This window comes from Triticum urartu, chromosome 2 (assembly GCF_003073215.2).
Source record: "Triticum urartu cultivar G1812 chromosome 2, Tu2.1, whole genome shotgun sequence".
Lineage (NCBI taxonomy): Eukaryota > Viridiplantae > Streptophyta > Magnoliopsida > Poales > Poaceae > Triticum > Triticum urartu.
In genome coordinates, this window is record NC_053023.1 from 281,828,167 (window position 1) to 281,840,503 (window position 12,337).

Below are 12,337 nucleotides of genomic sequence, written 5' to 3' on the forward strand. Positions count from 1 at the left end.
GGCCCGCCTCGGCTCCGCTGCCACCAGCCATGGGAATGGCTGGCGGGGGAGGTTAAGATGTCGGGCATGCCGTGCGCTTCCACGCCCTCGAGCAATCCACCGCGCATGTCTCCACATCATCGTCGATGCGCGCTGCGTACCCCCGCCGCTGCCGACCCCGTGCTGGATGCGGGGGCTGGTTGGAGGGGATTGGCGCCCTTGCCGTCGCCTGGGTTGGCGCCGACGGCGCCCGTGGCCTGCTCTGACAGAAGCATCCCCTGCTCCGTCGGCTCCTCATCCGCGACGCGGTGCCGAATCGAGGCGGAGCTACACGCGCTCGATGCGGAGACAACGAGACCCGACCTCACCCCGCCAACCTCGGCGACGACGGCAGGTCGACGCCGGCAGCCCGTCTTCAGATCCGGCGAAGAAAAGGGAAGAAAATAGTGAGGAGTATTGGGGGAAGAGGCCGCCGGGGTGGGGTGAAGGGGAGTTGTGCCATGGCGGCCGCCGGCGAGGACGCCGACCACCTGACGGGGCCGGAATCCTCTCTGAATCGCCGGGATCCTCTCTCTCTCTCTGCTCACTTGCTCCGTGTGGGGGGAGGTCAACGAGAAGGGTGGGAGTGAGTGAGCGAGGAGAGGACAGCGTTCGGGCGGGGACCCAAACAGCCCGCACGACCGCTACTGCTGACGTGTCTGTGCGCCCTGCTTTAAGATTGATGCAACAAATGTAATGGCAGCGAGGGCGTTCGGACGAAGTGGTCTCAGCCCACACGTGTGGGTGTTAATATCTCCGAAAATGAATGGTTCAAAATGATTGAGACGTCATGAAATTTCTCTTTTGAATCTGAAGTACAACTTAAGATTTCAACAATACTATACTGCAATACTAGATTTTTTAGCAAACATTTATTCTCTTGTTGTCATTGTTAACAACAACGGAATGCAAATTTGAAGGCGAAAACAAGAACAAAGTACCTTTGGATAAAATAAAGTTTATCCATAGTATTGTTTTATTTCATACAAGAATTAATCATCATGGTAAAATACAAGAATATGGCCTTTCAGCAACCAGGTTGCTCAAATCCGACCACCAGCAGCACCGAGACCGTCACCTGCACCAGCACCACCGCCATGCCCGCCACCAACACCTCCACCAAAGCCTCCACCGATACCACCTCCGGCACCTATGCCGCCGCCAAGCCCACCACCGTGCCCCCCTCCAAGACCTCCACCACCACCAAATCCACCACCTCCACCGGCGCCGCCTCCGAAACCCCTGCCATGACCGCCTCCAAGCCCACCACCACTTCCTCCTCCGAGTCCCCCTCCGCCTCCTAGGCCTCCACCAGCTCCACCGCCTACTCCAGCCCCTCCACCGAAGCCGCCACCGTGCCCACCTCCGAGACCTCCACCGGCACCGCCGCCGCCACCAAATCCTCCTCCCCCTCCAGCTCCGCCGCCTCCACCACCGCCACCAGCTCCAAAGCCGCCGCCATGTCCGGCACCACCGCCTAGCCCGCCTCCACCGCCACCTCCAAAGCCACCACCTCCTCCAGCTCCGAGCCCGCCACCGGCTCCTCCTCCAGCTCCTACACCACCACCGGCTCCTCCTCCACCGCCTGCACCACCACCGAAGCCCCCTCCATGCCCACCTCCAAGACCTCCACCGGCACCGGCACCGCCACCGCCACCAAATCCTCCTCCACCGCCTGCACCACCGCCAGCTCCAAAACCACCACCTTGTCCAGCTCCAGCACCACCGCCAAGCCCGCCCCCACCGCCACCTCCAAAGCCACCACCTCCTCCACCTCCGAGCCCACCACCGGCTCCTCCTCCACCTCCGAGACCTCCTCCAGCACCACCTCCTGCACCAAAACCTCCCCCAGCACCTCCGCCCGCCCCACCTCCGGCTCCAAAACCACCACCGTGCCCCCCACCAAGGCCACCTCCACCACCCAAGCCACCCCCTCCACCACCACCAAAACCACCACCTCCACCTAAGCCACCGGCATGGCAGCGACCGTGGCGGCAGCCACGACCGAACGGGCCACGGCCGAATCCGGCGAGAGCCACGGAGCTCAGCTGCGTTGCAATGCCGAGAAGGAGTAGCAGCAAGACCGTTCGCTTGATAGTGGCGGCCATGGTCGGCTAGCTACAGACACCGCTACTCGATCCTGGCTCGCTGTCGTTGGGATGGTTCCTGCAGCCCCGATCTGCGTTGGTATTTATAGGAGCAGTTGTCGTGGTTTCTTGTGGCCGGCCGGCCGGCATGTAGTTGGTTGGCGGGTGGCGCGAACGTTGCATTAACTGAAGAGCTGCCGCGTTGGCCAAAGTAGTTGAGGAGATGAGAGTGGACTCTGGAGATGGGAGTCAAACTAAAGTACGTAGCTGTCGGAGGATAAGATTGAAAAGACATTGCATGCAGCCGTGCATGGCAGTGGGTCGCGGCACTCGAACGGCCGTGTGTCGTTGCTGCGGACGAAATGGATGGCATCAAGTGCAGTGGCAGCCTGGCAGGTACTGTACTGTTCACCCTCGCAGTTCACTGATCACCGCCGAGGCGCCGACGGCACTGTATCTCAATGAACTACGCTTCAGTCGTGATCTGCTTACGGTTGGTCCAGGTTTCGGCATCAAGATTAATTAAAATTATAAGGAGAAAACTGAACCGAGCCTTGACGCTTAGACGTACTGTAATGGGAGCCTCTATTTGTCAGTTAACTAAAAAAAGCGAGTGCATCAGTGTCTAATATGGACGTTCAGATCATCATCCAACCGCCCAGAATAGATCCATGAACTGTTCATGGTCTTCCTCCTCACGATGCTCCCATCCTACCCCGCCCTAACCTCCGGCCTCCACCACCCACGGCCGGCAGGCGCTACCGCACACCGCCATTGCTGGCCGCCGCCCGACCATCCCTCTATGCCCCGCTGCACCAAGGAAGACTTTCGGCGATCCCCTGCAACCCCACCCGAAGATAGATAATGGGGCAATGAATTCACCCTAGGATAGTGGGGCTCTCTTCTCTGGCGAGGTTTCGGTGCCAGAAGGAAGAAAGAAGGTGACTGACGCTAGAGAAATTTTCAAGTACCTGAGAAATAGCAAAACCATTTTTTTTTCAAGTTTATTGCAAAGTGTTCAATGAATTGGATGAGTATTTACAGCTTGGGGCACCTTCTTTACAAGTTGTACAAAAGGAAACATCCTCGAGTCTCAACTACAAAATCGTCCATTCGCTCTCGTCAAATGGACCCAGAGCTGATGGTGGGGGCGCCGATGGCAACTCTGAAGTTTTTGCATTCTTTTTCGAAAATAGGGCGGCCTTCCTCTCACGAAGGTTCGAGAAAAAATTTGTATTCTTTTCTTCCGGTGATTTTTTCTCATCATTTGGCGATGTTTTCTTCTCATCCTTGGCTACACGCTTCCACAGAGACTGACGATCTTTGCCAGTGAAATTCAGCTTGAGCTTGAAGCGGTTCTTATTCTCGGCAGACTTCTCGTCAGGTTGCTCCATGATCTGAAGAGCGTCTTCAGGATGGGTTACTATGGCCTCCATCGTCTCATAAACCTGGCAAAGTATGTTAAATGTTAATACCACTGTATGCAGTAACATAATTAGCAGATGAATAAACAATAGCAGAGTACCTTGCAGATCTCATCCAGCTTCTCTTTTGACATGTCATCTTGGTAAATGCCAATGATGTAGTCTTTACAATCGTAGAATAATTTTGACAGATTACTGTCTGCTGGTAGCACTGATTCAGCTGCTACAAAGCATACAGAAAGCTGATATACAAGCAGCAAGTAGTAAGGCCTTGAAATAATGACATGGAACTACAAGAAAACATCACGGAGACAAAAATGCAAACATTCAACTCACAATGACTGAGAGTAGCTGCTGAAACAGTTTTCCTGGTTCAATAACTTCCAAGGCATCAAATATGCTCTCCCTACAAGATTACATCACTCCAATAATCATTTACGAGCAACTCAAGATCCAGCGCAGAAAACCGCCACAATATTTTGTACTTACACAGCTAAATCTTCATCATATAGCGGAGTTTGTTCAACAGCAGGTATAGGTTTTGCTGCTTCCCACAATTCCTTCCACAAATTTCCTTCTAGTTAAGCACAATACATCAAAATGTAGAAGACATTTAGGTTAGAGTTGGCAAATAAGGGAGCAACCATAGGGAAGGGAGGGAGAAAATTGTTACCTTTTGTTTGCATTCTGTCACTTAGCCGGCCACGTCTAGATGAGCCCTCCCCTACTGTTGCATTGCTTGCTGCACAATCTTCAGACCAGTCAGGTGGAGAGTGCCACCTAATGAAATCTTCAAGGACACATCCCGGGTTTGCAGCCTATTGTCCAAAAGAAAATTATTGCTTAGGAACCTCAATCAGACAGACTCACAGCCAGTGCCTGAACAACTTTAAACTTGCCTTGAACGCCTGCATATCTGATAAAAGCTGAGAACAGCCAGCACCAACACTGAAAACACGTATACAAGGCAGTGTCACAATCATTGCTCTATTGCTCAAAAGTTAAGGAGAAACCTTAGCAACATAAATGGTAACTATGGTCATACATAATTATATTGCACTTTTAAGTGGGGAACAAACTGGTAACGGTAGAAGGAAATAAAAAATAACAAATGAGAATGCTATGCAAAACTTATGTCAAATCATTCCCTCAGATTTAACTTGTAGCATGCACAGTATGGTAGTACAAATGAAAGATTGACATGCCTTCCTGTCCGTAAGACAAGTTCCTCTGTTTCTTTTATGAGCTCTGCTGTCATAATAGGGCCTTCCTGAACATATATATTGTGCAAGCATTCAGAATACTGAAAGAAAGCACCATAGAAGATGAAGTAACAACCAATGCAACAACTTACCTGCAGAATCGGAGAATATACAGGCTCACCAGTTTCTAACAGTGTTAAGTTCCCGGATGCATGGTCAACACCAAGCCGAAGAACCTGATCACCACTGCTATTGCTTGCGTAAATCCCACTGTCACGAGAATCTCCATTTGAATACCTGGGATTTGAGTTATCAATACTTTCCTGTTTTAGCAAGGAATCAAGTGTCTCCTTTGCTGCTTTTCTCCGTTGTTTCCTGGCAATGCAGCAATTTATAACTTGTATCTCCTGATATAGTAAACAGCAATTCAAGTCCGGTGCAGCATTTAATGACATTCGAGGCACTGGTTGCCCATCAGACCATAGTTTCTTCAACTGCACGTATACCAAAAGAATTAAATGTGGTGCTGACATTTAGTTTTATTGAAGTTTATAAATTTATTAAGGATTTTGCTTGTCTTGTTCCCTCACAAACCAAATTCCTTTTGTGTGAAATGTAATGACTAATGATCTTATGCCGCTTAGCAATTTGTATGATCAACAGGTGAATTTCAAAGCAGCATGTTCAAACAATAGGGGCACATATCACCAACACACTTACCTCAACAACTACAGATTGCCAAAAAAATGCCATCTTGTGCACAGAACTAATGCCGCCAATAATCTCTCCCAAGTGATGAACAAAGCTTCCAGGTGGTGCACCATGGATATCCCTGGACAAAGATGCTGAATGAAGTAATTCTGGGGCACACTGACTTTCATCATGGGGCAACTCTTCCGCTGAAAAGATAATTCTGTAATATATTGCAACACTTGAATTGCAAAGTAAGAAGAAAAAAACAGCTCAGCACATCATGGTAACATACCGAATTTGAACAACGAGTACATCAAGGATTTTGTTTCGTCGTCACCAAAAAATTCAGAACTAGATCTTTCCTCCTTTTCACGGCAAACAAGTGACTTAACAACAGACAAGCTCAAGCCACCCTTCTCTTTCAGATATTGGTCACCACTGAACTTCATATCATTCATTGAACTGAATCTTTTTCCATCTCTAGAGAACACGAAAAAATGGTTTACAATTCGTAAAATAAAAGAAACAAATCAAGTAAAAAGAAAGCACTTCAGAAATGTAAAATGCAAAATGATGCATGTTTTCTTGCAGCACTAAGTGTACTTTTCCATTAAAAAAATATGGTGGATAGACAGAAAACAAACTTACTCAATGGCTGCAATCAACTGTTTAACTATTGAAGCTGGGGGAAAGGACAGGTTAGATGAAGAAGTTGACCCGGCTTCTATCTTCAAGCCTTCCTCGTCTGCTGAGGGGATTACTTCAGGGACCTGGAAGCAATAAATGTTTTGCACCTTATGTGACAATTGCAGGGCACAACCATTTCAACATCTAATTTGCATTTATAATTTATAATGAGAAAGATCACAAAATGGATAGGTGAGCATTCAACAAAGAGGCCTTTTAGGTGGATTAAACATCAGGTGTCAATTATAGAAGCATACACATCAGTCGCACGCTGCCCACGTTCTTTTTTCCAATCCAATGGAATATAAACCTCCACACCCACCATTATCAGTTATGGAAATTGATATGGAAGGACTTCCAGTTCCACTCAACTGAGCAAAACAAGCCAAGCTTAATTCCTTTTTTCGGAATGCATGGCAGGAGCTCAGCCCATTCTTTTAGAAGAAGCAAGCGCGGAAAAAGCTAGAGAACACGTATGTACAAAGTTGACCACCAACTGCTGGACTTCCAAGTACGGCGAATGGCAAGGCCGGCCATCACAAAACTTCAAAAGAAAAGGATCACAAGAAGTCGAGAAGCCTCAACATAAGGTTAACCAAATAGTCACACCATGGAGCATTCACAAAGCCTCAATATAAGGTTATCAAGTACTCCCGCCGACCCATATTAATTGAAGCACACTTTGTACAAATTTGTAGAGAGTTGTATTAAGTGTGCGTCAATTAATATGGATCGGAGGGAGTAGCTGCTACTAGCTGAAACGTCTGATCTCTTTTCACCCATTGAGGCCCAACTCAAAACCTCACAACTCTGCTACGCGCTGCCACAAGAACAGGGTCACGCACACATAGAACAACTTCACAGTCGCTGGTAACAACTTCCAAGTTTACACACATATTCAGAAAGCAACAACCAAACCTGACGAATTGAACACCCCACCGGGACACCAGGTATCACCGATTCAGCACCACAACACGCCCCTCTCACAGCCTCACCTCGGCAGGACTGCTCAAGCATCGGACTGATAGACTCTACACACACGAAGCGGCAACCGATTCGACGGCAATGACAGGACCATGTACCTCATCAGGCGGAGGCTTCACGTCCGGCGCCTGACCCGAGGCGGAAGCGGCCGCTTCAGCGTCGACCTGCCGATCCATCGAGGTCCTGGGCGACGGCGTCCTGTGCCCGCTGGATCCGTCCGCATCTGCACATGCCACGAGCGAATTCGAACCGAAGCTCATCAGATTCCGAGCCCGGAACCGAGCAGAAGTGGAGCGGGGGAGGACTGGAAAGGAGTCAGGACACATGAGTACGCCGTTGGTACCTCGGAGGTCGGCTTTAATGTCGGTGAGCACGCGCTCGGCGCGGGCGGCGGCGGAGTGGATCGCCGTGCGCGCCCGCGACACGAGCGACGTCGACGACGCGGGGGGAGGAGGAGGCAGCTGGTGCATGGTGGGCCTACTTGGCAGTGGCGTGGGGGAAAGGGGGAAGAAGCGGAGGAAGAGGAGCTGGAGGAGGTATGGGGGAATTTGGGATGGGGAGACTGAGCGCAGCCAGCAGCACAAGCCAAGGAATTTGTTTTTACGATTTTCATATAGTATATTTTAAAACGGAATTGCTATTTCACATCTACTCCCTTTGTTCTTAAATATTTATCTTTCTAGACATTTCAACAAGTGACTATATACGAAGCAAAATAAGTGAATCTACACTCAAAAATATGGCTACATACATCCGTATGTTGTAACCATTTGAAATGTCTAGAAAGACAAATATTTAGGAACAAAGAGATTAGATGTAATACTATAATATCTCACATCTAACATCATTATCACCATCACCATCTGATTAATGTTTTAAGATTTGTTGTTTTTTTGTCCGTGGGTTGTTCGTGCCTCTTTTAGTTTTTTTTTGCTGTTTTTTAAACAACGTTAAAATAACCAGTGCACCAGACCGTGTTGTTGGGTTGTGTCGTGGTTTTAACTCTGACAGTGATGTAGAGGGGTATGTATGGAGAGGCTAGATCTTAGCTATGGAGGAGTTGTAAGCACATGAGGATTACGAGTTCAGGCCCTTCTCGGAGGAAGTAACAGCCCTACGTCTCGGTGCCCGGAGGCGGTCGACTGAATTATGTGTGTATGAATAACAGGGGTGCGAACCTCCCTTGATACTGAGGAGGGGGGTGGCTTATATAGAGTTCGCCAGGCCCCTCCAGCCCTCAGTAATGCAGGGTTTAAAATACATTAAGACTGGGCGTTACTGGTAACGCCCCTAATAAAGTGCTATGATGACCATAAAAGCTACTTAATGTCCGACCGTTTGCGTGCGGAGTGACTTTAGATCTCCTGGCAGTCGAGCGGTTGGCTTCGTGATCGAGTGATAGCTTCGTGGTCGAGTGTCTTGAATCCGTCGAGTGGGATACCTCCAAGTCGATTGAAAGGTGACTTCTTCTAGGGATGTCCTTGGGTAGGGTACTTAGAACAGGTCCATGCCCCTACCCTAGATACATAGCTTCATCATTAGCCCCCGAATGGATCGAGATTCGAGTGGAGAAGGAGTCGGGGATCTTTCTGACTGGTTCTTCATGTTACATAAACGTCTTGTTTTGGATCAGTTGTCACGGATGATGTCGTCAACTTCTTTCAGTCGCCTTGATCCATTCTTGGCCTCTTGTCGAGTGAATTTCTTTACTTGTGAAGTTCCGAGTGACAGTGTGAAAGGGATCTTCTGTTTGATGAGTTGTTCTGCGGCTCGCGGATTTTGCGGGATTTGAATTTCGGAAAGCGCGCGGGACGGGGGCGGCCGCAGTAATCGGATGGGATAGGACGGAAGCTCCTCAATCCCCGCGCCACCTTTTTCGCCACGTACCGCGCGCGCGCCTGTTGCGAGATTTGACGGGATTGCCTGGGCCTACCAGCCAGCCACTCGGAAGCGACCTCTTATAAGCTCCCGGCTCGGGACCCCCGAACAGTGCGCCTTCACTTCTCCCCCTTCCTTCATAAGATCCTCCGCCACCTCCGCTCTCACCTTGGTGCCGTAGGTCTGTTCGAGCTTCGCCGGCGACGATGGTGAAGGAGAAGACGTCGGCTCTGGAGCGCGCAAAGAAGGCGGCGGTGCAGGGGAAGGGGAAGAAGTCCGCTCGGGGCAGATCTTCCTCGAGGACTGCTCTGCCCAAGGATTGGATCCAGGCGACTGGATGCCGTCGGCGATTCGGCAGGATGATCTCGACGATCTGGTCGAGGGGGGATTCATTCACCACAAATCTGCGCGTCTCCCGGGGAAAGAAATCGAACCCCAGCCTCTTGATGGTGAGTGCGTCCTCCTCACCATCCATATCGATCGTGGATTCTCTCTGCCTCCTCATCCTTTTTTCCGGAGCTTCTTGAACTTCTTCGGAGCGCAGCTCCATCACTTTACTCCCAATTCTATTGTGTATCTTGCTACTTTCGTTTCCTTGTGCGAAAACTTCTTGGGTTGCCGCCCCCATTGGGGACTCTTCAAGCACATCTTCACTTGCCGCTCTCAGTCGGTCAAGAAGGCCAAGTCGAGTGACGAACGGACGCAGGTGATCCAGCTGTGTGGGGGCCTGGCGATCCAGATGAGGGGAAAAAGTTCCTTTCCGTCTATCACTTTTCCCGAGTCAGTCCGTGGGTGGCAGTCGACTTGGTTTTATTGTAAAGACCAGGTGACCCCAGGACAGTCGACTGGGCTTCCCCCTTTTTCTCTGAATCGAGCACAAAAACCTGCCTCTCTGAAAGTGACGCCGGAGGAAAAGGCGCAAGTCAAGGTGCTGGTCGGTCGAGTGGTTCAGCTGGTCCGCGAGGGTGTGACTGGCATGGACTTGTTGGAAGTCTTCCTTCGGAGGCGCATCCAACCGCTTCAGGCTCGTGACCACCCGATGTGGCTGTACTTGGGTCTCGAAGACACCACTCGGATTCACCCAAAGGAGGTCATTGACGAGATGTTGGAAGGGTGGCTGTCGAGTATCACAGGGAACATGGACAACCCCCGAGGAGCCAGGAGGATTCCTCCACTCGACCAAACATACGAAGTGGACAAGGTCTAACCTTGCGTTTCCGACTGTGATCTTGCTTTCTTTATTTGTTCTCTTTGGATCAGTCGATTGACTTTTTTCTTGCTTGCTGTCCTCTAGGCCACTACTGAGATGTACTCGACACCCAATGGAGCACAGGAGCAGGCCGAGGAAGGAGAGGCGAGCGGAGGCGAAAGTGGAGACGAGGGAGAAGAGTGGGAATCTAACGGCGAAGGAGAGGGGGGTGACGACGACGACGACTCCAGTGAAGAAGAGGAGGAAGAAGTCGAACCTCCCCGCTCGGAACGGCGATCCAAGCTTACACACGACCCTGCGTGGGAACGTGGTAAGGCGACTGTCCCTGTTGGGCAGTCGTCGAAGCGACCTCGGACCTCATCTCCAGCACCGACAGAAAAAGCTCCCAAGCATCCACGCGCGACGCCGTCCAAGCCGCCCAAGGCTCTGCCCAGGATGAAGATGGCTGTCCCCACCATTTCTGGGTAATAGTAGAATTTGTTTTCCTTTGTTGAATGTGACGGACTCTTGGTCCACTCATTGAATAAGCTAACTGACTTTCGAAATTTGCAGTGCTGCCACCTCGGAGATCTCCGCCAAGGATGATGATCAAGAGATGGAAGACGCTGTTACTTCCAACCCCGGTACGATTACTGATGCTCTGCTTTTAGTCGACTGACGATTTCTTATAATTCCGGTCGATTGGATTTTTCTTGTAGCTCCTCCTCATGTCATTGACCTCCCTGACGATGACGACGAAGTGCCGCTGAGGGCGCGAAGGAACAGGAGGGCGCCGGCTAGCAAGACCCCACAAACTACTCCGGCGCCTGAGGCCGTAGTCCGGGAGGGTGGTGATACCACTCGGGCTTCTGTGACCTTCGCTGAACCCCTGACGAGTGTCCGGCCTTCAACGTCGACTGTAAATACGCCTTCGCTTGTTGCCACACACCACGTCCCTGAGGACCAAGTGGGTGCCGCTAAAGAGGCTATACGCCAGGCGGGGATCATGATGGAGCAAGTGAAGGTGGTTCGGGACGCCAGCCAAGCAGCTTATGATGCGAGTTCAGCTCTTCAGAGCAACGTCCAGGTCAGTCGATTCACCGCTTGTTCTGTTAGGATATGCTATCTGAAGAATCTCTTTTCCGAAGATCTTTATATCTGTACACCCACTGGGTGTGTCTATTAATCTTTTTGACGAGTGGGGGCACGCTAAGTGCACCCACTGGGTGTAGTCCCCGAGACTACGGTGGACTGCTGGCAGTCGACTGTAGTCTCTATATTGTGTTGCTTTAGTTTAACTTCTTCACTCGGTCTGGTCAGGCCATGTCGAATGGAACTGTACACGGTCGACTGCGGGCAGTCGATTTTTTTGGTCGAATCAGTGGGGGCGCGCTGAGTGCACCCACTGGGTGTAGTCCCCGAGACTACTGTCGAATGTTTTTGATTTGACTGTAGTCTTAGAAACGCCATCGTTGTCTCTTGGTTACTCGGAAGCAACTTATCTTGGATGTCTGTCGACTGATTTTTTGCAGAAATCCTGCGAACTTGTGGCTCGCTACACTGAGTTGGAGAACAAACAGATCCAGCTGAACCTTGACTTGAAGCTTGCTCAGGAGAACTTGCAGAAGGCGAGGGACGAAGCAAAAGGTATGGCTGGTGAGCTTTTGTCGATTGTCCTTTCTTTCTGGCTGTCCTCGATGTTGATCTCACTTGCTGTTTCGCAGACAAAATGGAGGAGGCTCTGAAGAAGAAGGATCAAGACCTTGCCGAAGCTCAGAAGGAGGCCCTGAACAAAACGAAGCTTGCTGAAGAAAAACTGGCTTCAGTCGGTATTCTTGAAAAGGAAAACTCCAGGCTGAAAACTGCTCTCGACGTGGCTAATCAGGAGGTCAGCCGTCTGAAGAAAGACAAGATGGCTCTGAGTGACCAGGCAGGTGAACTGGCGGGGAAGAGGAACGATCTGGAGGTTTATCTCGGTGGACTCGCCAAGAAGCTGTTCGTCATGCTCGAGGGTAATTACTCCGGTCCGACTGACTTGCAGTTACCAAACCTGCGTAGAGCCACTGACTTATCCTTGAATTGTGTTTACAGAATTCTGCCAGAACTTCGAAGAGGAGACCAGTCGAGTGGAGACAGGCTTGGACCCCATCAATTCTCCAGTGAAGGACGAGGCTA

At 50.5% G+C, this 12,337-nt stretch overlaps 2 protein-coding genes across 2 annotated transcripts; both read right to left on the minus strand.

Moving 5' to 3' along the window:
* Positions 1 to 871: 871 nt before the first annotated feature.
* On the minus strand, positions 872 to 2,241 carry LOC125541481 (glycine-rich cell wall structural protein 1-like). The gene is made up of 2 exons (XM_048704886.1): positions 1,604 to 2,241; positions 872 to 1,573 (listed from the first exon to the last, which is right to left on the minus strand). The coding sequence occupies exons 1-2, from the start codon at positions 2,124 to 2,126 to the stop codon at positions 1,062 to 1,064; spliced, it is 1,035 nt and encodes a 344-aa protein (XP_048560843.1). The 5' UTR covers positions 2,127 to 2,241; the 3' UTR covers positions 872 to 1,061.
* Positions 2,242 to 3,084: 843 nt separating this feature from the next.
* Positions 3,085 to 7,674, minus strand: LOC125537043 (rab3 GTPase-activating protein catalytic subunit). The gene is made up of 13 exons (XM_048700339.1): positions 7,439 to 7,674; positions 7,194 to 7,318; positions 6,073 to 6,194; positions 5,717 to 5,904; positions 5,452 to 5,630; positions 4,884 to 5,225; positions 4,735 to 4,799; positions 4,429 to 4,477; positions 4,203 to 4,347; positions 4,019 to 4,106; positions 3,866 to 3,935; positions 3,631 to 3,771; positions 3,085 to 3,553 (listed from the first exon to the last, which is right to left on the minus strand). Exons 1-13 carry the CDS (start codon positions 7,563 to 7,565, stop codon positions 3,203 to 3,205), a joined length of 1,992 nt encoding a protein of 663 aa, XP_048556296.1. The 5' UTR covers positions 7,566 to 7,674; the 3' UTR covers positions 3,085 to 3,202.
* Positions 7,675 to 12,337: the final 4,663 nt, after the last annotated feature.